The following is a 26,356-nucleotide window of genomic DNA, read 5'->3' as shown; positions in this document are numbered from 1 at the left end:
TTTTTCCGATGCAAGACTGGGTGTGGGGTGCGATGCGGCTGCCGAAAAGCAGGAATTGCCTGCTCCAGTGTCTGTGGTGTATGCTCGGGAGCATGCACTAACGGAGCTCCCATCGAAGTAGAGACGGAAGATAGTTAGGAATTTTATTTATGAATTTATCCCATCAAAGCAATACCGGGCGGTCGTGATGCTTTGCTCGTCAAGTCAGCTACAATGTGATCGGATCGCTGCGCGAGACAAACTGAGCGAGCGCTGCTGTAATGTCGTTCAACACCCCTGCTGGGGTGTGAGTAGCCCCTTCCGCGCTGGGCGCTGTGAGGGCTGTATCTGGTCGCGCCCCATCCTTGTGGGGCGGTCTTACGTCGACGTTTTGAGGACGACTGGGATGAGCGAGCGCCGGCCGCGCGGTGGCTTATAAAGGCTGCGCGCGCGCGCGGGGTAAGTGCGTTTTCACATTATCCGATCCCATATCGGAAGTAGGACCGATATCCCGTACATTTAAGGCGCCGTCTTGGATTTTTGTCTTTGAAATCCTTCCGACATCCGATATCGGATCGGATAATGTGAAAACGCACTAAGGCGGGCTGCTAGTACCGGGCTTATTGAGGAGCGCTTATAGCTCATACTTTTACTACGCGCGTTGGTTTCTTTTTACGTTGCATTATAACACGTTTATGTGAAATAGTTTTTGAGTTAGAAGGGGGTCAAATGTGGCTCCAAGCGGTTCGTGTAATATTACACACGGTGCTGCTTGCTACTTTTGTTACTTGAACCTGGCTTGACACGCTACCGCGTCTCTATAAGAATAAACGTATTGTTCTTAACCCATTAACGGCTGAATTTTTTTCATGTCGCCGATTTTGATAATTTTTAAATATATTACTATATTTCTCTCCAGGATCAGAGACCGAAAGTTAAAATTTAAATCGGACCAATAGTTTTGGAGAAAAATACTGATGCCATATGGCACCTCTAGCCTTGTACCGTGTCAACAATTACAAGTTGTTATTTTTTAAATATTTATGTAACTTGTAAGTTTTACGTACATTAAGGATAAAGGCCTAAATCGTACTGGCAACTACGTTATCTGGATTGTTTTTTACACTATTATAAGACCCATCTAGGAGGTACACCCTCAGCGCATGGTACCAGAAAATGACTGATTGTTTAGGTAGATTCCAGACATAGCCAACTGCTTTATATTGATCTCACTAATTTTGTTCTAAACCGTTTGTGAAACAGTCTGAATATATCTGTATATTATTAGTAACCACTAAGTGACCAAAATCTTCATCACAATGTAGCATTGACATCCTAATTGTTCTATAATGGCTAAAAACGAGGTATATGAAGCTCCGGTGTAAGGTTATACTATATGAAGCTTTTAATTAAATTGATACCGGTATTGAGATTTCTTAGCTGTAAAAAGCATCATCCTACCACGCCATCATCCTATCTTAATCTCAACCAGTGTTGTTAGAAATTAATTTATAACCAAGTGGGTTAAACCTTGATATACTGTATGGGAAAGAGGACCAACATAGATGTTATAACTCAAAACCTTACTTTTCTTGAAGCAATTTCACTAGATATGTTGAAATAGGACAATAATAGTCTAAAACTAATCAAAACGCTAAAACATAAGAGGAATTAAAACATAATACACGTAATATTATATCATTTGAAAAGACAACATACTCGGCTACTGATGCCGTACGGCATCGGCAAATTTTGCCGTGCTATACACGGAAAGTGAAATTAAAATTTAATAGTTTTTGAGTACCATCGGATCAATAATATATACCAAAATAGAATAAAATGCATTTAATTTATACTTTACTAGAAATAAAACCATTTTTGACCATTTTCCTCAGACCGAACATGAAGAATTTGCCCATTTTTAGATACTATATTTTTGGGTACTCGAAATTAGTAGATATAATCCAAATTGCTACAATATATGTGGTTATAGTGATAACTGGTACCCTTAGGTATCTAATTCATCAAAAATCTGTTTAGTTTTTCTATAATTGTAACCTTAGACAGCGAAATACTAAGCACAGGAAAAGCGATGCCGTATGGCACCGCTAGCCGTTAATGGGTTAAACAAATGAGTTTATTCCTTTATTGTCCATCTTTTCCCTTCCATATCTCTTGAACGATTGGTCCCAGATAAAAAGTGTATAAGACTTTTTTGTAGAGAATTTTATGAAGATTACTTGTGTTTCAGAACATTTTTTGCTATGTGCCACAGTTTAAGAGTTATTCGCGAAAAACTAAAAAAAGGGACCTTTACACCCCCCTCCACCCGTTAGCTCCTCCCCTACCCATCAGTACTTTGAGTATGTGGATAAGAACACCATTCCCTACAACTATGCCAAAATTCGCCTATACACGAATTATTTCCCGCGAGATAGGCTTCATTGAGTGTGCTATCATACGTCTTGTAGCTTTCGATTATACTTGTAGATGGCGTTGTGTCACTTTTGACATAGATTTATGGCTCGGAAGTGACACTTAATGCCAATCTACAAATAATCAATGGCAAAAAGGCTTTTTTTGTGACATCTGTGTAATGGCCCCTGTACACACATGGCCAACAGCTCCACCAACCCTTTGTGAAAGCCCTTGGCCAAGATTAGAGCCGCTGTTTACACATTGGCGAACCAATCACTTGGCATTGGCTCTTCATGAAAGATGGACGTGGAATGGAAAAATCTAGGAAATTCTAGATCATAGACATTGACAGAAAAATTTGATTAAAAAATAATAACCCCGTAGTAAAATTAAATTATTTGAAATATTAACAATTTTTTTAATATTATGATAAGAACATTTATCTTTTTTAGGAAATACATTAAACATTTGCAAGGTTATTTTATTTCCTAAAATCTACACTATTATTGACATAGATAAACTTATTATTTTCGTAAATATTTCACTACCGTCCTCTCTGACGGCTGACGACCAACTGAATGAAGCGCCAATGTGTAAACGCAGTTGGCCATTGGCGCCAAGATCCTTTGATGTGTGGACAAAAAACCGACACGAATCGGTTGGCCGGCAAGCGCTAGCGCCAACTGCCAACTTACGGCCAAGTAGCCCTCTACACACATGGCCAAGGGGGTTGGTGGAGCTGTTGGCCATGTGTGTACAGCGGCCTTAAGGCCTAAGTGCACGGTTATATTGGGCGTGCAGCGGAGCGGGGCGTCCGGCGTGCATGTCACACAATAAAAGAATAGAATAGAATAGAATAGAATAGAATAGAATAGAATAGAATAGAATAGAGTGTCCTGACTCGACGCTTCGTAGGTTGCATGCACGCTCGCCCGCCATTTTTGCACTGTAAAGGCTTCGAATTTCCTCTTCTCCGAACTTGTATTGTAATGTACATACATCGGGGTTTTCGGAGCGGGAATGATTTGAGATAGAGTAAAGATAAACAGATATGTTAGTCTAAGAAAATATCATATTATACCTAATGAATAATTACCTCTCTGCGAGTTGTATACAATCTGTGACAAAGTTTTATTTTAATTTCCGTAAAAGTCTTATAACTTTTAAGCAGAGATCGGACGGATTTGCGACATTCTTAGTGACTTACGTCATTTTAATGACTTTTAGTATGAGATGACGCACAAAAATCCGATCTCTGCTTATAAGATAACAATAAAAATAACTTTAATTAATTACCTGCTGTAAATTTAATAGTTGACACGATTTTCAGAATAAACTATGAAGCATTTTCTTATTTATAAATGAATAGACTTAACTGAAGAGGTTGATAATGAATGGCCATTATAAAATATGTACCTATATGTATAATTCATCTTTATTTGTTTTTCAATCAATTATTCATTCGGTAGAAACCTGCTAGAGTACGATCTGTTTTTAAGTAAATACCTACTCTTTGGCTAATGTCAAACGTTCCCGCTCCGAAAACCCCGATGCATGGACTAATGTACTACTGGCCCCCGAGTTTGAATTGTTTGAAAAGTTTGAATAGAATTTACAACACGCCTACAATTTCCGTACGAGCAATATCGTCTGATACTGATACTATTAGTATAGTGTGCGTAGCCAAATGCGTAAACGCTCACGATAATATCTCTTTCGTAGCTATCTATGTCTATCGCTCTTGCGTATTGGCGCGACAGAGCCAGACTACCTTTCGCGGCGTTTCGTTTTTGTTTCGCGTCGCAGAAAAGACATTCGCCGAAATGACAATCGTTGACGCTAGACACCAATCGAAACGCCATATAGAAGAATAGAATAGAAGAATGACTGTTTTCCATCTTTTTTAATCCGCAAAAACGATGAGTTTGACGTGTCTGTCTGTCTGTTTATCTCTCTGTGTGTGTGTGTGTGTGTGTGTATGTCTGTGGAATCGTAGCTCCCGAACGGATGAACCGATTTAGATTTATTTATTCTTTGTTTGAATGCTGAATTAGTCGGGAGTGTTCTTAGCCATGTTTCGTGAAAATCGGTCCACTATGTCACGGTCGGGGTTTTTTTCAAAATCTTAATTTTGTGGTTAGGTCATTTACTTTTTATCGTCCCCATTCTACCATCGGACTCTTAGACGCACGGCCGATCTCCATCCTTACTTGGTGGATATTCCACGAATCCGCACGAAGCGCTTTGCTTCTTCTTTTCTTATGCGCACTGCCAAGGAGTGGAATTCCTTGCCGGCGGCTATATTTCCGAGCTTATATAACCCGGCAACCTTCAAATCAAGAGTGAATAGGTATTTTCTGGGCGAGCTCACTCCATCGTAGGCCACGTCTTTGCCTTTGGCTAGTCTGTGGCCAAGAGTAAGCCCATTTATAATTAAAAAAAATATATATTATTTATTTTGGTATGTGCTGCCAAATACACGACACTAACTTTTTGAAGTTCATTCAAACTTATTAATTCAATTAACAGGTATGAAAAACTATTCATTTCGAATTTAACAGATCAAGACAGCTTCTTTTAAGCCCTAACGACGTATAGAATTTAACTGAAATAAAAGACACGGTGTATATCTATTATAGTTATTTACATTCCTTGATTACACCCGTATTCAACAATGATTCTTTTCGCGACGAAATCTAATTAGTATTCAGTATGACAATTATTATGAGAGCTAATAACTATGGCAGGTCCAACCTTGGCACACTTACCCCGATATTTGACGGGGCATTCCTGTCACGTCGGACAGATGGCTAAGGAAACTAATTTAAAAGCAAGTTTGATATAATATGATATGAATGATAACTTTTCTAGGAAATAAAACAAAGAGATCAAAAACTCTTTTTACTTCACTTATTAGGAATTGGAACTTTCCTCTCTTAGAAGACTTAGAACTTGCTATTCACCGAAGAGAAGTTTCGAAATTTGTGAATTTTCTCATGGAAATGTCTCGGACGTCTCGGTATTGTTTTTCGCACATTAATTGACAATATTTAGGGTTAATTTCTATAACATTGACTTGCTGAGTTGATAATAAACGCCAATGTGTAACTCAAACATCAACATAAGCGATCGTCAAGTGTTAAGAACATTGAGTAATAAATTGTAATCTTAAAGAGAATGTTCAGGTTTCCAGTTATTTATGGAAATTATGAGAATGTTCTACAAGTTATTCATTTCTATTTCAAACATAATTTTCCCTGATAAGTATGTGACTTGTGAAGCAGTATACGTCTGGCATTTGGTCTCTTTGGCGTAATTACTGAGATCCCTCTCTACATTCAGGATTATATTGTAACGCTCAGGTATCAATTACCTATACAATTTGCTTCATTCAGGATTCAATGTACGCCAGGAATAAATGAAATAAGTACCCAAAATCACTATTATATGTATTTGGCAGTGGAACTAGGTGTACATAGAAGTGTAGAAATATAAAACACCAATCATTGGCTTCCAATTCTTTACAAATCACATTCTAACAATAACTAATATTCACTCCTTAGTAGTGATACAGTGTTTGGAAATAAACAAAAACTTTCTTAATTTCAATATTCATTCCTTATTTAAAATCAGGTCAGCAGTCTGTGCCGACTGGTTTTTGCTAGTTCCTCGGAAACCCTCCTCAATATCCTGAAGAGTCCTATCCTTAGTCTCTGGAAGCATCCACCATGACACCAACAAACTATACCCAATCATCCCAGAATATAACCAGTATGTCCCATGAAGACCCAAACTATTGAAGAAAAACGGATTACACTTTAAAGTAACAAAAAGATTCGATGATAGAAAGAGTACGGATAATGTTCCTGCTAAACCTTTATATTCTAAAGGAAAAACTTCACCTGCTATTATATTTGGTAAAGGTACTGATCCTGTAGCTATAGAAAACATGTGTACATGGATAAGAGCTATACCTATTAGAGGATGATCATAAGGCAAAAGATCTTTAGACTTAAAATAAGTGTAAATACCTATAGTAAGAAATGATAGGAAATTAATACTAATAGTAGAGATAAGCATTGGTCTTCTGCGAAATCTGCGAATGACAAAAACTGCACAGAAGTTGGATAATATTCTTTGAATGTCCATTGAGATTATCATTAATGAAACATCTACTTCTCCTACGATCGTGTGGAATATTTCCTGAGTATATGCTGCCAAGATATTAGCGCCAGACCATTGCCCAATCATATACAAATGCATGACCAAAATCAATGGCTTATAAAACTCCTTTCTTCTAAATACTTTTATATAGTATTGAAGTCTACTTTCAGTCTTTTGCTTTTCATTATTATCTAATTGGTTCAACACGTGCGCTTTGATCATCTTATCCAATTCTCCCTCTTCATCATACCCTCTTAACCAATGAAATGTTTTTCTACATTGATCATATCTTCCTTTAGAAACTAAATAACTTGGAGATTCAGGAGAATGCATCACTATCATTAAATTAACAAACGTTATTACTGCGCATACGAGAGCTATCACTTCCCATGTATAATAAGAACCAAGAGCATGAGTGACTAGAGTTCCGCACGCAATAGCTAAAGATATAGTTGTCAAAAAAGCTCCACGGTTCTTAGGGCTGGTGTATTCGCCGATTAAAACAGAGCATAAGGAAGCGGAGAGTCCCATGGAAAAGCCCTGGAGGAACCGGGCGATGATCAGGGTTGCCACGCTGGTGGCGAAGAGGATGATGATCCAGCCGGTGATCATAAAGCTGACGCTGATGAGGTTGGCAGCCCTACGGCCTAGGCTGTTCATGATGAAGGGAAGAGTCAAAGCCCCGACGACCATGGCGATGCTAATGATGGATGCTGTGAAGTGAAAACATTTATTAAGAAATAAACGTAAAAATTTCATTAAAATTAAGCAGCAAGTACAGAGATAAAATATTCTTAGTTAATATACACTAGCTTAAGTTATAATTTAATTTTAATGTTAACCATAACGATGACAATTCTAGTATACTTATAACAGTTACTAATTAGAGGTAAGAACTAATCAATTCGTGTAAACCAATCTGTTAATTTCACTTATCATTGGATGATAATATCATAGATTGAATTACAACAAATTTATATTTCTGATGAAATAATGCTGGCAACAAAGTTCTCACTATATTGGCACAGATATGTATTTAGATATACATATACTAAATTATATTATTAGGCCTTTAAATCCAGACAGCATCAGTTACTTTGCAGATTAGGTACTGATTTTTCGTCTACAATAGCTCACATTGATGCTGGTTTTGATATACTAATTTCTTTATCAGACAATTTAAACAAAGGTATATCCTAGATTTTGTCTGAAAGTCAGTAGTTATTTGAACTGAATTGGTTTATTTTTGTTCATAGATAAGTATCTTAGTTGATGCGACAGAAAGATATAAAGGTAATCAGGGTTACTGAACAGTCTGTTGTATGTGCAGACACTTTAATCTAATGAGCAATCGAAAAGGTTAATCCCCTTATTATGCCCCACCTGGCGTTGACATAAATTCAAACTTTTGAAATGAAACGTCTAGAACGTGACTTATATTTTGGGGGGTTCTCTCAACTCAAATAGAATTGATCCTCCTAACAAATAGTCTGTCAAACTCAACAGTTTTGTCAAATAAATTGAGTTCATTAAAGGATACAAGCGTTACAAGAAATTTTGTTTAATATCTCCAGTTATAAATAACACGAACTACAGAAAAGAAGCTTATGGACATGTGATGCGGAAGGATGAAAGTCAGGATACGAGAAAGGTAAATTTGCGAATGAATGTGGAGGAAAGAAACGGGAGAAAAAAAATATGATGAAAGGTGGATGGATTGTGTGAGATATGATATGAAACGTCTGATTGAGAGATGTGAAAGAAAAAGACGTGCCAACCCCAACTACCTATTTGGGATAAAGGGCAAGCAAATGATGATACTGATACTCGATCCAAATCAGTAACCCCTACCAACAGATATATAGTTCGTGCTCAACAAACATAAGTACAATTTACACGAAGTCAAAATTAGGTGTACACAAATTTGGAAAGAATATTTAGATGAAATATGTCCCAGAAAAGGTATTTGGTATAAAACAATACAATGATCAGATCTCACTCCTCAGGATTCGTTCCGGACACATTCCAACCAACGAACAAATTCAAGGACACTCTTAAAATAGAACGATCAGATTTGTGATCTCACGGTCCCTCAATTTGAGACTTGATTCGTTCGCGTCCCCGCTTAATACACATTCTAAAACCAACTTGCATTACTTTACAACTTTAATGCGGGTGCCAATAATCGGAGTACCTACCTACATACACTTCGCTCATTATCACTGCTGCGGTGTTGAGTGTCGGTGTTGAGTCTCTGAATTCTTTGTCCCATCTTTGGTTCAGTGATGTCAAAAATAAGAAGAAAAATATTAATGCTCCAAGAAAAAGTAACCATATTAAAAGTTTACGATGAAAAATCACAATTTTTTCTCGTTTAATACGATTTCCCGTATAATACGCTTTTTTGGCTGGGTCCCCTCAGAATAGTTTTAAGCGGGTTCTACTGTACCTAATGGGTTTGACTAATTCACCAAATTGTCCACAATGTGTCTGTATAGAAGATGTCAAGGAATGCGTCGCCCGATGACGCCAGGGCGCTGTGCAAACTTTATTTAAAAGTGTAGTTATTATTATTTAGCATAAGTAGATTTAAACGGAGGTTACATAATCACTGGGAGATAAAACCCCTTTCAAAATTAAATAAAGACTTTAAAAAAATACTTTTCTATACAGCTTGTCTAGTGCAGTTGATTAAGTTTGGGCAACTGACTTTGGAAAACTAATAAATAAGTTATCGAATGGCATGTGGTTGTTGTTATTCATATAATCTCATCATGATTTCCAATCAATATTGGACCAGATTCCCATCAGCAGAAAAGTCAAGTCAACAATCCCAGACAGATAAGGTGTTAATGATGTATTTTATCGGTCAGCCCTCAAAGTTACTAGGTCATATTTTCAATTATTACACAACTGCGAAAAAAAAGTGTTTATTTTAAAAGTAATACGTTGTAGAAGCAAAAACCGGCCAAGAGCATGTCGGGCCACGCTCAGTGTAGGGTTCCGTGGTTTTCCGTATTTTTCTCAAAAACTACTGAACCTATCAAGTTCAAAACAATTTTCCTAGAAAGTATTTATAAAGTTCTACTTTTGTGATTTTTTTCATATTTTTTAAACATATGGCTCAAAAAGAGTTTTGAATGATTCACGGTTATTTTCATTAGACTTATATTGACCGGGATATAGACCGTGATTACCTTTTTGATTTTTGTCGAGCTCCCGATATTTCGACGCAGTTGCATGCATCATGATCACGGAAAACTTCAAATCAAAAAGGTAATCACGGTCTATATCCCGGTCAATATAAGTCTAATATGGCTCAAAAGTTAGAGGGGTGGGACGCACTTTTTTTTCCTTTAGGAACGATTATTTCCGAAAATATTAACATTATCAAAAAACAATCTTAGCAAACCCTTATTTATTTTTCAATACCTATCCAACAATATATCACTCGAAAAAAAATATCAGCTCCCACTTTACATGTAGGGGGGGTACCCTAATAAAACATTTTTTTTTTCATTTTTTTTTTTGCACTTTGTTGGCGTAATTGATATACATATTGGTACCAAATTTCAGCTTTCTAGTGCTTAACGGTTACTGAGATTATCCGCGGACGGACGGACGGACGGACGGACGGACGGACGGACGGACGGACAGACATGGCGAAACTATAAGGGTTCTAGTTGACTACGGAACCCAAAAAAAATGAATGAGTAACCACTAATAGGAGGAAATATATGAATGACTATAATTATTGTAAAAGAGAAGTAATAGGAGGGGAAAAAAGGAATATGAAAGGTGCTCATAAATGGTGCTGATTCGCACTCCTACTACTACTAAAGCTGCATATCAGTTGTAGCGGCTTGGAACAGTTTACCGGATAGTGTTGTTACTGCTCCCCACAGATCAATACAACAAGATGGCCCTTACAGGGCGACTCGCGGTCACCAAGCATACGACAAATCAGGTTTATAAAAGTTTGAACGCGTGCGACACCGATCAGTAGCGCCCAAGTATACGACCCGCTAACAGTGTCCGTGTCCGCTCGGGAAAAAATCTTAAATAATCAATTTTGGTTGCAAACAATGGTCTCTTACAGCATAAAGTGGTGTGGCAAGTCTTTTAACACTTCTACATGTAAAAAAGATGGAATAACATTCCACAGTTAAGTCAATATGGTTGTGCTGAGCGGCGCCGAGGCGCGTCCATCCCTCTTTACCGAGTTAACAATGTGATATGCTATCCCTTTCACGTAAACGACTAGGCATGGGGCCATGTTAGTTTAAAATGTCTGTTGCGGGAACTTCGTACTGCCGTTCGTACCATGTGCTACCATTTTATGAAATATAAAAGAAAGCAGATTTGTAATAGTGAATAATTATTTAGAATCTGTAGAGTCTGTAGTGGTATTTAGTTCATTGATTAGTTTAGAATATTTAGTTGGTTATTTAACTTAGTAAACGTAAGTAAAAATGCACAGTTTAGTTATTAGTTACTAGAATGATTTTTATTGAAATGCTATCACAATTATCATCCTCCTTGCGTTATCCCGGCATCGGCATTCGCCACGGCTCATGGGAGCCTGGGGTCCGCTTTGGAAACTACTACCAAGATTTGGCGTAGGCACTAGTTTTATGAAAGCGACTGCCATCTGACCTTCCAACCCGAATTAAATGAATGCCAGTCAATGATGAGATGACTTGTACTTGAAGCGCCGAACCCAAAATGAATGATGATTTAAAGCTGTCATCCTTCACTGGCAACGTCGTCTACAATATTTTGTTTTCTTAGACTATTTTTCATTTCTATCAACTATATTTATTTTTCCTTCTAGTATCTTTATGTTTACTCCGACTATATTTCTGTTTTCTTCGGCTATCTTTCAATTTTTGTCGTCTTTCCTTTCTGCGGTGCTTATTTCCGTGCATGCTCCTTGTTCCATTTTTTGAACTATACTTTTAGTTTCCGCAGTTACTTGCAGTGTCCTAACAGTTACAAAGCTTCTATTACTTAGGTACCTATTACAAATAGATATGGGTAAAGTAGGTAGGTGACCAAGACGGAAATACATTGAATAGATTAAAGATATATATGACCTATTATAAAATATTTCATAAACATTTTTATTATACTATGCCTCGCATAATTTACTACCTATTACAAATAAATATAGATAAACCTACCTAAGGTAACCAAGACAGCACCACAGTCACATAGACCAAAGATAATTATAATTTATAATCAGATAATTTATGGTATAGTTAGGATTACTAAAATAATTTATTACGGTCTAATTTATTACGGCTAGGTACTTGACCCTTTTTAGGGTTCCGTAGTCAACTAGGAACCCTTATAGTTTCGCCATGTCTGTCTGTCCGTCCGTCCGTCCGCGGATAATCTCAGTAACCGTAAGCACTAGAAAGCTGAAATTTGGTACCAATATGTATATCAATTACGCCAACAAAGTGCAAAAAAAAAATGAAAAAAAAAAATGTTTTATTAGGGTACCCCCCCTACATGTAAAGTGGGAGCTGATATTTTTTTTCATTCCAACCCCAACGTGTGATATATTGTTGGATAGGTATTTAAAAATGAATAAGGGTTTACTAAGATCGTTTTTTGATTATATTAATATTTTCGGAAATAATCGCTCCTAAAGGAAAAAAAAGTGCGTCCCCCCCATCTAACTTTTGAACCATGTGTTTAAAAAAAATGAAAAAAATCACAAAAGTAGAACTTTATAAAAACTTTCTAGGAAAATTGTTTTGAACTTGATAGGTTCAGTAGTTTTTGAGAAAAATACTGAAAACTACGGAACCCTACACTGAGCGTGGCCCACACGCTCTTGGCCGGGTTTTTTAAAATCTATTTTATATCATTTATTACTGTCCAATTAACCGAAAAAACATAGGTACTGTCATATTTTATTACGACTTGAAAACAAATTTAAAGTTTACTTTAACTTAATTAGGCAAAAACATCATTAGCCATGTTAATCTATAGATTGTCTGCGCATGACGTAAATCGAATTGAACTAAAATTTTTCTGACATTTAAGTTATGAGATTTAAGTATGAGAAGTTCATCGTGTCAGTGATTGGCTCGACATTAAGAGGGCTTTCGTGTTAAAAATAGTGAAATCGCAACCGAGCGCTCGATCATACTGTGTGTGGTATCAAATTAAAGGGCTTTGCGAGTAGTTTATAAATATATATCACATTATAGGAGTTTTTCTACTTGGTCTAACAAAATATGAGAAAATGTCCAAAAGTGGTAATAATTGTACCGGTGAAGGCTCGTTTTCAAAAAATTGGCAAAAATCAATAATAGCAATTTATAATCACTAAGGTATAACAGCAATTTAAGTAAACGTTGCAGATTAATTTAGTGCAAAACTTACTTCGATGTGATGTAGATTTTCAATGAAATTGTCACTTAATTTTAGGTAATTTCTGAAAAAATTGAATTCGCCTTAGGCTAGTTTACTCTTTTTCAAAAACTTAAAATAAAAATCTAGTCTGAAATGATTGTGGTACAGGATATACGAATTATAAATTTACCCGTTTTAATATTCAAAATTGTCCAAATTTTACAAATAAGATCGACTGATTCAGCTCTATACGTACGTTTTTCTAAACGTGCATTAGAGAAAAATTCATAATTAATTTAGTGAGTTAGTTTTCAAAAATCCAGTCTTATAAAAATCAAGATAATAAGATGCTCTAACTGGAACTTGAATTAAATAAATCTATTGGATAACGGAAAGTGTAGTATTTCACCGACTAAAACTATCAATTTTACATTCTTTTGACGTTTTTTTTGAAAGCAGCCTTAAGCTAAGTTAGGTTCTATGACGTCACTACACGTCTGACAACGTTTTCGGTGGCCAAAGTTAAAAAAATGTTACACACATTTTTAATCGAAAATACGTAGCCACCATACACTTTTAATACCCAAAATGTATAAAAAATGGTTTCTTATGTCAAATACTACAGGAAACAATCATTTCTTGTGCGAAATTCGAATCATAACTGATAATTATTAGTTTTTCCGGATTTGAAAGTATCATATGACCGTGCAGACCGTAAACCTATGCAAATTATACACGGTTCAGCCGTGTAAATAATGTTTCTTCTTCTCAGCCGTTTCCTCATGGCTGAGGATCGTGACCAGCCCACCTTAGCTGTATTCCACCCCTGGAGCGTCGGCCTTCGACTTTGCCGAGCTTTTTTAGGGTTCCGTAGTCAACTAGGAACCCTTATAGTTTCGCCATGTCTGTCTGTCCGTCCGTCCGTCCGTCCGTCCGTCCGTCCGTCCGTCCGTCCGCGGATAATCTCAGTAACCGTTAGCACAAGAAAGCTGAAATTTGGTACTAATATGTATATCAATCACGCCGACAAAGTGCAAAAATAAAAAGTGGAAAAAAATGTTTTATTAGGGTACCCCCCCTACATGTAAAGTGGGGCCTGAATTTTTTTTTCATTCCTACCCTAACGTGTGATATATTGTTGGATAGGTATTTAAAAATGAATAAGGGTTTGGTAAGATCGTTTTTTGATAATATTTATATTTTCGGAAATAATCGCTCATAAAGGAAAAAAAAGTGCGTCCCTCCCCTCTAACTTTTGAACCATACGTTTAAAAAATATGAAAAAAATCACAAAAGTAGAACTTTATAAAGACTTTCTAGGAAAATTATTTTGAACTTGATAGGTTCAGTAGTTTTTGAGAAAAATACGGAAAACTACGGAATCCTACACTGAGCGTGGCCCGACACGCTCTTGGCCGGTTTTTTATACTACGTCGTTGGAAAATAAGTATACGGGCCACCTGATGGAAAGCGGTCACCGTAACCTATGGACGCCTGCAACTCACGTGCGCGTTTCCGACCCATTAGAAACTTGTACACTCCTTTTTTGAAGAACCCCATAGTGACATTCATCGGGAATAACTCGGCAGGGAGCTCACAGCCGGAGCGTCCGCGGGAGGAAATTCCTCTGAAACCTATATTTTTTGCTTCTCATACAAATACATGCTCTTACCGGGATTCGATCCCAGGATCAACAGCAAAACAGACAGGATCCGCCAGTCCTGACCGGTCGTCATGTATATGACTTATCAGTCAAACACCTTATAGCATCTTTGGTCAGGTCACACACCTGCGTCTATAGATTATTCGATTAGTTACTTGCGTGTCTGTCTGATCACAAAGTATCCTTACCTTTAGAGATATTTTGATCTACATTATTATTTTTGACATTGAAAAGGTTTTTATTCATAAAAAGCTGTTTACCTTTTGTTATCATTGTTACTGTTAGGTTTTTGAGTTCGGATTTTTTCGTATGAGTTGCAACATCTTTTTTTGTCTGAGAACATAGGTTATTTTTGCTAAAAATAATTATGATTATGGAATTTATGGCAAGTAGAGATTTTTTTTTAAATCGGTCTGGAAAATAGATAGATAAATATGTAGAAAGGCTCGACTCGACTAGTTAAGTGAGGATGCCTTTTTAGATGTTCTTGAAGAGCTGGAAGAATAAAGTGAAAATAATCATTTAATATACACGGTGTTTCCGGTATCACTCAAAACCTCAGACACCTCAACTGATTTTTATTTTTTAAACTCATCTAGAGTATTCATCTTTTAATCTGATCGTTACTTTTTTTTTTAATTGAATTTTTAATTTTCTGTACAGCTCTACTTGACTTTTAGCTCTACACTCAATAAAATAATTGCTAACTACCATCATAAACCATAAGACTATTTATTTGTGTACGTTACTGCAACGACATAAGGTTTACCGATAGACAGCTAAGATGTCACTGTAAAACACTTTAAAGCTTGTCACAGTAAACTTCAAATTGGACAGGTAATCGCAGTAAGCAAATAAACTCAATATTCAAAATGACAAGGTTGTAATTAGGTACGAGTTCAATTTGTTATGACTTATGATAAACATTAAGATTGAACTGACAAACAACGTCAAACTAGTAGCGGAAAAAATAATCGTCCAAGTAACCGGCCAGTATTAATACCCCTAAATACTGAAAAAAGGTAAACAACCTCTAGCAATGCGATATACACAATGTTGTATTACGAGTACAATAGAATGGGCACGTAAAAAATAACTAATAATACTAATTTAAATAAAAATATTACCCCCATCAAGATATAGCTCAATCGATTCTACTCTCGATTCTGAACAAAGTGTTTTCAGGTTTTTAGTGTTAAGTGAAACATGTATAACTGCAACAAACATATACCTACATATATATATATATATATATAAGATGTATTTGGCAATAGAACCTCAAACTTACCATATTTAGGTGTAATATTGTATTTTGTTTCTAATTTTAAGTCAAGACATACATACATACATACATATAATCACGCCTGTATCCCATAAAGGGGTAGGCAGAGCACATGAACAACTAAGTTTCAATGCCACTCTTGGCAAAAAGGTGTTGAAAGAAATCCAAATTGTGACATTGCAGTGACAGGTTGCCAGCCTCTCGCCTACGCCACAATTTAACCCATATCCCACAGTCGACTTCTACGACACCCACTTAGTCAAGACCAAAAATAAATACACGCTAAGTTTTAAATAACCTGGACATCCTGGTTCAGTAAAATATAAATTAAAGGAAGTGACGTATTTCATAATCAAATCGCGACGAGCCATCTGCTTAGACGCTTTTCTAATTAATAAATTATTAGTTTAAAAAACACTATAAAACACGCTTTTATAAATGCACGTAAAAGCCAAAAATAAATTATGGATCGTTCAAGTTGTCTCTATTTGTGAGCTGAAGTTTAAAAACTATGTGCTTTTAATTATAATATTTGATTGTAAAAGCGTGGGGCGCTGGAACAGGGAAGACTTTTTGTATAACTTGCTGATAAATCAAATTATGCTATGTTACGCGAAGGAGGTTACACAGATTGACGCGCTAACTGGAGTTGCAGCATGACTAGTAGGTTCTACCTACATTAAACAGTCAAATCAATTAATAGTCAGTGTTCAAAGTAGGTACCAGTTTGTCGAACTCAGACAAAATATGCGCTAGTAGCGAGGAGAGTCGACAGTCACCGACACCTAGAACGCCGCTTTTTTCCGGTAATCAAAGTACAAAAGGGGAAAGTGTCTACAGTGACAGGATGCAGAGTTCTTGTTCGTGGACGAGATATCTTTGGTTCTCTTTGGTAGCCCTTAGGCGGCATATGTAAACGTTATGTTCTTAAACAACTTCATTCGCCAGGAAGTTCGGATTAGTATTTGTTTACAAGAAAGTCTTTCCTGTTCCAGCGCCCCACGCTTTTACAATCAAATATTATAATTAAAAGCACATAGTTTTTAAACTTCAGCTAACAAATAGAGACAACTTGAACGATCCATAATTTATTTTTGGCTTTTACGTGCATTTATAAAAGCGTGTTTTATAGTGTTTTTTAAACTATTAATTTATTTTATACTTTTTAGTCATTAATAATGAAATACTTTTAACATTTATACATAAATTTATTTCAAGTAGGCGGATTCTACATGCCATTTGTGGCTTAACGTGTACTTATTGCTAATTGCTACTTAATAATAACTAGCGGCTACCTTCTCATTACGGTATTATCATAAAAATGTTTATACCTAGTAAGTCTTTGACGACCGGTCTGGCGCAGTCGGTAGTGACCCTGCCTGCTACGCCGCGGTCCCGGGTTCGAATCCCGGTAAGGGCATTTATTAGTGTGATGAGCACAGATATTTGTTCCTGAGTCATGGATGTTTTCTATGTATATAAGTATTTATATATTATATATATCGTTGTCTGAGTACCCACAACACAAGCCTTCTTGAGCTTACCGTGGGCCTCAGTCAATCTGTGTAAGAATGTCCTATAATATTTATTTATTTATTTATTTATTTATTTAGTTATCCGTAAAAGATAGACAATATAGACATGTGCCATCGCGGACTTTTTGAAGACATTAGAGAGACATACTTTCGCCATACATTGTTTTGAAGCTCTCAGCTAGTGGGATTTTGTTTGACTCGATTAGAAAATATTGTCACATTTCAACTAATTCAAACAAAATTAAAGTCTTTCTTTTTTGCCGAGCCCCCCTTTATTTGCTCTTAAGGGTCACAGGAAAACCATTACCCAACTTATTTTAAATACAACGTTGATCTTTCTTTTATGCGGGGGGCTTCGCCCCCCGAGCCCCCATTTGTTTGCTCTTAAAGGTCACAAGAAAACGCTAACCCAACTTATTTTAAATACTACGTTAATCTTTCTTTTATGCGGGGGGGCTTTGCCTCCCGAGGCCCCCTTTGTTTACTCTTAAAGGTCACAAGAAAACGCTAACCCAACTTATTTTAAATACTACGTTGATCTTTCTTTTATGCGGGGGAGCTTCGCCCCCCGTGCCCCCCCCCCCCCTTTCGTTACTCTTAAGGGTCACAAGAAAACCCTAACCCAACTTATTTTAAATACTACGTTGATCTTTCTTTTATGAGGGGGCTTCGCCCCCGAGCCCCCCTTTATTTGCTCTTAAAGGTCACAAGAAAACCTAACCCAACTTATTTTAAATACTACGTTGATCTTATCTTAAATACTTTTGTTTGCTCTTAAAGGTCACAAGAAAACGCTAACCCAACTTATTTTAAATACAACGTTGAACTTTCTTTTATGCGGGGGCTTCACCCCTCGAGCCCCCCTTTGTTTGCTCTTAAAGGTCACAAGAAAACGCTAACCCAACTTATTTTAAATACTACGTTAATCTTTCTTTTATGCGGGGGGCTTCGCCCCCCGAGCCCCCCTTTGTTGGCTCTTAAAGGTCACAAGAAAACGCTACCCAACTTATCTTAAATACTACGTTGATTTTTCTTTCATGCGGGGGGCTTCGCCCCCCGAGCCCCCCTTTGTTTGCTCTGAAAGGTCACAAGAAAACCTAAACCAACTTATTTTAAATACAACGTTGATCTTTCTTTCATGCGGGGGCTTGCCCCCGAGCCCCCTTTGTTTGCTCTTAAACGTCACAAGAAAACGCTAACCCAACTTATTTTAAATACAACGTTGATCTTTATTTTATGTGGGAGGGCTTCGCCCCCGAGCCCCCTTTGTTTGCTCTGAAAGGTCACAAGAAAACGCTAACCAAACTTATTTTAAAAATATCTTCGTTAATCTTTCTTTACTCTTAAGGGGAAAACCCTAAACCGCGAGCCACCCCTTTGTTTGCTCTTAAAGGTCACAAGAAAACGCTAACCCAACTTATCTTAAATACAACGTTGATCTTTCTTTCATGCGGGGGGCTTCGGCCCCCGAGCCCCCCTTTGTTTGCTCTTAAAGGTCACAAAAAACGCTAACCCAACTTATTCTAAATACTACGTTGATCTTTCTTTCATGCGGGGGCTTCGCCCCGAGCCCCCTTTGTTTGCTCTGAAAGGTCACAAGAAAACGCTAACCCAACTTATTTTAAATACTACGTTAATCTTTCTTTTATGCGGGGGCTTGCCCCCGAGCCCCCCTTTTCGTTACTCTTAAGGATCACAAGAAAACCTTAACCCAACTTATTTTAAAAACAACGTTGATCTTTCTTTTATGCGGGGGGCTTCGCCCCCCCCCCTTTGTTTGCTCTGAAAGGTCACAAGAAAACGCTTACATAACTTATTTTAAATACTACGTTGATCTTTCTTTCATGCTTCCCCCCTCGAGCCCCTCCCCCCCTTTTTTCTGTTCTTATCTTCCGACACCATCATCAGGCCTTGAAACCTAATCGTAGTCATAGTTCATTACAAGACATTTCTAAGAAGCCCAAAAACAGCTATGATACGATGTTCCATCATGTAGTTCCAGTTCATATCTTCCGGCTCCATCATCAGACCTTGAAACCTAATCGTAGTCAAAGTTCATTACAAGACTTTACTAAGAAGCCCAAAAACAGCTATGATACGATGTTCCATCATGTAGTTCCAGTTCATATCTTCCGGCTCCATCATCAGACCTTGAAACCTAATTGTAGTCAAAGTTCATTACAAGACTTTCCTAAGAAACCCAAAAACAGCTATGATACGATGTTCCATCATGTAGTTCCAGTTCATATCTTCCGGCTCCATCATCAGACCTTGAAACCTAATCGTAGTCAAAGTTCATTACAAGACTTTTCTAAGAAACCCAAAAACAGCTATGATACGATGTTCCATCATGTAGTTCCAGTTCATATCTTTCGGCTTCATCATCAGACCTTGAAACCTAATTGTAGTCAAAGTTCATTACAAGATTTTTCTAAGAAACCCAAAAACAGCTATGATACGATGTTCCATCATGTAGTTCCAGTTCATATCTTCCGACTCCATCATCAGATCAGCTCAACAGTACCATATTATTGTATTGTCATCGGAACTACATATAGCTGCCAATTTTCATTACGCTACGACTCCTGGAAGATGGTTAAATTAGCTTCTTTAGATTCCATTACATACATAGTTACATACACGACGACCTAATAAAAGCGTGTTAAAAATCCACGATAACCATCTATTATTTATCTAGATTAAATTCACTTTTCTGTATAAATATATTGGGTTTGTACAGGATAGTCTAAATGTGTTGGAATACTTATCAATATTTAGATCGATATCAGTGATTAATGGACTATCCAATATTTATATAAAAGACTAGCCGCTGTTTTAATTTTCATTTATTACTATAAGCTGGAATCATAATGATTTTCTTAATTCTTGGTGCTATCATTACTTTCGTGTACTGGTACAGTACGAGAACCTTCTCCTACTGGAGAAACAGGGGAGTGAAACATGACCCTCCAGTACCAGGACTCGGCAACAATGCGGACCAAGTGTTCGCCAGGAAAAGCATGTCCCAAGTCATCGAAGATGTGTACTGGAGGTACCCCAACGAGAAAGTCGTCGGTTTCTACAGACTGATCCGTCCCGAGCTGGTGATCAGGGATCCTGATGTAATAAAAAGTGTTTTTACGTCCGATTTCCAATATTTCTACGCCAGATCGCACCTTGGATGCGAAAGCGGAGACCAGGTCGAGCCTTTGAGGAGAAACATGTTGGTTGCAGAGGGTGACCTGTGGAAGTTGTTGAGGCAGGGTTGTTCTCCAGCGTTCACAATAGCAAAGCTGAAGGCTATGTTTCCTCTGATCGTGGAGCGAGCTGAAAGGCTGCAGGAGCGGACCCTGGGGCTCGTGGAGTCCGGCGCCGCCATCGACGCGAGAGACCTCATGGATCGCTTCACCATGGACTTCATCGGCGCCTGCGGCCTGGGAATCGACGCCACCGCCCTCAACGATGACAACTCCCCGTTCCGAAAACTTGGAGAACAAATATTTCACATCGGAGCTAGAGAAACCATCATATACATGATAAAAGAACTATTCCCCGGAAAATTCCCGTTCCTTAAATATTTCGGTCAGTGTGAAAAGTATCTACTTCACCTGGTGCGAGAGATTCAGAAAATGAGAAATAATACGCCGTCAGGGAGAAATGATTTTGTAGATATGTTGCTTGAGATGAAAAGGAAGGGGAAAATCGAGGTCGAGTCTATGGAGAGACAGAAACCAGATGGCACACCAGAGCGAGTATCAATGGAATTAGACGATATGCTGATGGCTGCTAATGTGTTCATGTTCTTCGGAGCTGGTTATGAAACCTCTGCTAACTCCACCAGCTTTACTCTGCACGCTCTGGCATATAACCCAGATATACAGAAGAAAGTCCAGCAAGAAATTGACATGGTGCTGGCTAAGAATGAGAACAAACTTAGTTGGGACGCTATAAAAGAGATGCAGTATTTGGAGTGGACTTTCAAGGAGGGTTTGCGTATGCAGCCGCCTGTGGGACATATTGGGAGGACGTGTAAAAAGAAATACACCTTCGAGGAGTTAGGTTTGACCATTGATGAAGGAGTGAGGGTGAGGATATCAGTGCAGGCGTTGCACAACGACCCGTTGTACTGGGACAAACCTGAGGAATTCAGACCAGAAAGGTTCAGCCCGGACGAGTTTAATGAAACAAGAACAAAATACATATATTTGCCTTTTGGCACTGGACCGCGAATCTGTGCTGGTAAGTTAAAAAATATTTTATTACCTATTTTCTCAACTTATTATTTTGGTGTTATACCTAATTTACTTATTTATTTTTGAAGTGTCTTTTTTAATTTTCACATTCGGCGCAGTATTTTCTTGAGTCAATCTTATGATACATATCCTAATTTAATTTATTTCAACTTAAAAATTATTAGCACCTTACGTAAAAAACGAATGATCGCTTAATATTTTAAATATTTATTCGCTAAACTATTAAAAGATAGCATGAACCGGTGTTGAATGCATTATTAATGAAAAATCAAGTACCAAACCCTAGAAAAAAATAATTCGGTTTCAACCACAGGCTTCGTCAGTTTTATCACTTTTTCCTTCGTCAGTTTGGTCCAGAAAATAAAACTTCCTAAACAAGACTCTAACAAAGTTCTTTTTTTTTTAGGCGAACGTCTCGGCATTATGCAGTCCCTGGCTGGCTTGGCAGCCATCTTGTCCAGGTTCACCGTAGAACCAGCTCCTAACTCCACTAGGAAACCTAGAATAGATCCGAAATCCAACCTCACGCAAGGAGTGGTTGGTGGTCTACCGCTCATCTTCAAGGAGAGAAAGAACTTCCAGACTGTGCCGTTGTTGATCGAAGAGTTTCCCGCGCGATCATTATAGTCGATAGATGGCGCTGTACTTATATACTATGTTCTGCGCTTGAATTTTGCCGTTGGCAATGTGTGGAAAGAAGGGAGTGAGTTTTCAGTGTGTGCTATTGTTAATTTGACATGGCTGTGAGATGTATGAGTTAGAGAAAAGTATGGTCCGTTCTAAAAGTCCGTTCTAGTGTGCATGTTTATTAATTTTATAAGGATTGAAGCAGGTATACTGAGATTAACTCACTCGTAGTTAGCGTAAAACCTCATAAAGTTGTACTATATTAATTTTGACAAAAATCAGGGAAAATGTATGGATCTTCTATTTTATTTATAAGTTGTTGAATTAAGAGTATATTAAAATATTTTATGACTAAACCAGTGTTTACATTTTAGAAGTTGTTTTTTTTGGAAATTTTATTGAAATTTTACCCAACTTTTAAGTCTTCAGAATTCAAATTAAACTTCGAAAATCATGTTTTCAGTTTTTAAAAATGTGGATTTGTTTTAACAAAAATATTTAGCGTAGCTCGACGCTCAGTTTCAGAATAACTTGTATAGATAACCTAACCACAAAATTAAAATTTTGAGAAAAACCTCGACGGCGACATATGGACCAATTTTATAAAACATGGCTAAGAACACTCCCGACTAACTCAGCTTTCAAACAAAAAAAACTAAATCGAAATCGGTTCAGAACTTCAGACAGACAGACAAACAGACAGACAGACAGACACGTCAAACTTATAACACCCCGTCGTTTTTGCGTCGGGGTTTAAATATAGAAACTGGTAAACAGATATTTTACACATATACATACATCACGCCTGTATTACCAAAATAAGTAGACAGAGCTCATGAAACTGCTCAGGTTTCAATGCCACTTTGCAATAAATCCTCCTTTTCTCCCGTTGATGTCGTATCCGCCTTTTTAACCCCCGACGCATTACGTCTGTCTGTCTGTTCGTCTGTCTGTCTTTCTGTCTGTCTATCTGTCTGTGTGTGTGTCCGTCTGTGGCATCGTAGCTCCCGAACGGATGAATCAATTTCGATTTCGTTTTTTTTTTGTTTGAAAGCTGAGTTAGTCGGGACTTCGGGAGTGTTCTCAGCCATGTTTCATAAAAAATCGATCCAATATGTCGCGGTCGGGGGCTTCTTCAAAATTTTAATTTTTCTAGATGTTTTTAGATATGTTTTCTAGATTTAGCCGTAGCTATAATTGCCACACCTTCAAATAATGATTGTTTTGAAGAAGATAGTGGTAATTAGATGCGATTGCCGACATGTCGTCAGCTGATAGTATACAAAAAAAATATATTTACTTACGTTGTTTATGCATTACGATGCATTTAGGTACTCTGTTCAATACGAAACAAACTTTGCCATATTTCTTGATAAATAAATAAATAAATATTATAGGACATATATTACCCATTAGTATTGATGTATACAAAAAATTATATAGGGGAAGATTGCGATCATTGGACCACTTAACTTCACTGCTCTATAAGAGTTTATGTCTAAAAATAAAACTAGTTTGATAAGTTTTAATTATTGTCATATATTTAAGTATGAATTACTTTATTCACAATAAAAAAAAGTATAATAAATTTATAGAAAAATCGTGAAAAGGTTTTCATAGGCTGTCGCCTTCATTGGACACAAAGTTGCCATCAACAGACTTAGGAAATGAAGAGCAATGGTCCAATCAAGGAAACTTATAGCAGTCGACAAAATATACAATTTTAATGAAATATTTTCCATTCAAGTTTACACTTGAAAATATACAATACTATTTTCATATTAAAAATAAAATAAAAATAAAAAAGCCATTTATTCATCTTTTTTTTTTTTTACATGTCTTGTGTTCTTGTCTGTTCTTCTTCTGATGAACCCCTCATTGGGTGAAGGCCTTCTCCATCTCTTTCCAGGTGTCCCTAGGGCTAGCGTCATCCACTGTTTCCCTGCTGCCTGGGTTACATCGTCAGCCCATCGTCTGTTTGGGCGATCTTCGTTTTTCATATTATTATGTAAGTACTAGCGCACGGGTCGGGTGAATTATTAAAAATTGTAAAAAAAGAATTGTCATGAGTGGACCGGTCCGATGATAGAACCCACAGGTGGTTCATTTGATAGCAGGTAGCTAGAGGTATCATATCACAAATAAAAATATTATATTGAATAAACAAATCACTATATAGAGAAAACAAATCACTGGAAACTGTTGTTTTACATTTGCTCAATAATAAATGTTTAAGCATTATATTAAGCATACGTTTTTCTGACGATATTGCTGCAATGGCACACACATCTGAGCAGTAAGAAGAATTACTGAATGAAATGAATACAGTGTTTCATGAGTTTGAACTGAAAATAAACATTAAAAAAACTAAAGTAGGTACTTGTAGCTTCAAAACATATTAAAAAACTTGAAAGACAAAGACCAATTATATTAAATGATAGTATTATAGAACAGGTAAAAACATTTTCTCAAACATGGTATGAAATATTGATGTTATGTGCCTTATAATTGGCAGCGAAGTATGACGTTGCAGGTGCGGCTAGGACGATTGATAGATAATGGAATTTCATACAAACATTGCAGGCCAAGGCCGGCAAAGTCTTCTTTTTTAATTTCCAAACACAGATAATTGTGACATAACATCCAGGTATTTAGCCAATTAAAAAAAAACTATAAGGGGCTTTATAGACGTGCCGACTGCAACTGGTACGGGCCCTAGACAATATTTGATTTTGGGTGCGTTTTGATACAAAAAAAAATTTTTTTCGTTCTTTTTTTTAATTTTTTGGTTTTTTTATAGGCGTATACTGGGCATATATTAAAGGGGAACAAAAATTCAATTATTTTTGCGCTACGACGCACCGTTTAGGAGATACAGCCATCCAAAGTTATTATTTTCAGTAGACTTTATTTATTTCATACCATGTTTGAGAAAAGCACTATACATACCTCGGCGGGAAATGGTATTGCCCGCCTCAGACCTATCCTCATATCTATATGTCTTCGGCCGGCAATCCCATTTGTCCCGGCCTCTGTAGTAATGTCTATTAAATACATATTTGGGAAGCATAGTCACTAGTGACTCCAGATGTACACAAGACATTATAGCTAGAATAGCAATGGCGAAAAAAAGCCTTTAACGGAAAGAAGTGCCTATTTTTTTTTTTTTTTTTTATGCTACGTCGGTGGCAAACAAGTATACGGTCCGCCTGATGTAAAGCGGTCACCATAACCTATGGACGCCTGCAACTCAAACAGTGTCACATGCGCGTTGCCACCCCATTAGAAACTTGTACACTCCCTTTTGCTGGCTTTTATTTAAAGCCAAAATATCTAACAATATCCGCAAAAGGCTTATAAAAGTGTACATCTGGAGCATAGCACTATACGAGTATACGGTAGCGAAACGTGGTCAATGACACAGCGTGATAGGATGAGGCTGGAGGCTTTTGAGATGTGGTGCTGGCGTCGAATGGCAAGGATCAGTTGGACTCAAATGAAAACTAACGAAGAGGTTTTAAATATAATAAAAGAAAAAAGAAGTTTGCTGAGAACTATAGATAACAGAAGAGGGAAAATGCTTGGGCACCTGATACGACACGACGAATTCATTAAAAACATACTAGAAGGAAGAATTGAGGCAAGAAGGCAAAGGGGGAGACCAAGGTGAGCGTATATGACCCAAATAAAGGAAAAAATCAACGTTGTGTCGTATCAGGAAGTCAAAAGGAAGGCAGAAGATTATGCGTCAACAGCAACACACACATTCAATTGCAACGTAGAAACTAAATATGATCCACTTCCCGGTTTCCGATTGAGCTGAAATTTTGCACACATGTAAATCACGTGACAATGCAATATTATGGTATCACAGAGCTGATCTGCTGATGGAGCAAAAAGGATGTCATAGGAACTCTGTCATGAAACGTCGTATCCCCATCAAGTGAGAAGTTTTCAGAAACGTCTCGGAGATCAATATAGATGACAGTTGAAAGATAAATACAGTCGGTGATAAAAGCTTGTGCCATAAATTAAATTTTTGCAAAAAACTTATTATTATATCTAC

The 26,356-nt window shown here is 37.2% G+C and overlaps 2 protein-coding genes across 3 annotated transcripts in view; one reads left to right on the top strand and one right to left on the bottom strand.

The window, feature by feature from the left end:
* Window positions 1-5,829: 5,829 nt before the first annotated feature.
* The window catches only part of LOC125237573 (facilitated trehalose transporter Tret1-like), a 43,293-nt gene continuing 22,766 nt past the window's right edge, over window positions 5,830-26,356 (bottom strand). For both annotated transcript variants that reach the window (XM_048144702.1, XM_048144703.1), the window contains one exon: window positions 5,830-7,274. In XM_048144702.1, the coding sequence (XP_048000659.1) occupies window positions 6,010-7,274 (1,265 nt within the window). In that variant the 3' untranslated portion in view covers window positions 5,830-6,009. The remainder of the gene's footprint in view (window positions 7,275-26,356) is intronic.
* Window positions 20,266-22,646, top strand: LOC125237572 (cytochrome P450 6B2-like). The gene is made up of 2 exons (XM_048144701.1): window positions 20,266-21,649; window positions 22,070-22,646. Exons 1-2 carry the CDS (start codon window positions 20,281-20,283, stop codon window positions 22,288-22,290), a joined length of 1,590 nt encoding a protein of 529 aa, XP_048000658.1. The 5' UTR covers window positions 20,266-20,280; the 3' UTR covers window positions 22,291-22,646.

The sequence above is a fragment of the Leguminivora glycinivorella genome, chromosome 21, assembly GCF_023078275.1.
Source record: "Leguminivora glycinivorella isolate SPB_JAAS2020 chromosome 21, LegGlyc_1.1, whole genome shotgun sequence".
NCBI classification, from domain to species: Eukaryota; Metazoa; Arthropoda; class Insecta; order Lepidoptera; family Tortricidae; genus Leguminivora; species Leguminivora glycinivorella.
This window is presented reverse-complemented; position numbering and strand designations above follow the sequence as displayed.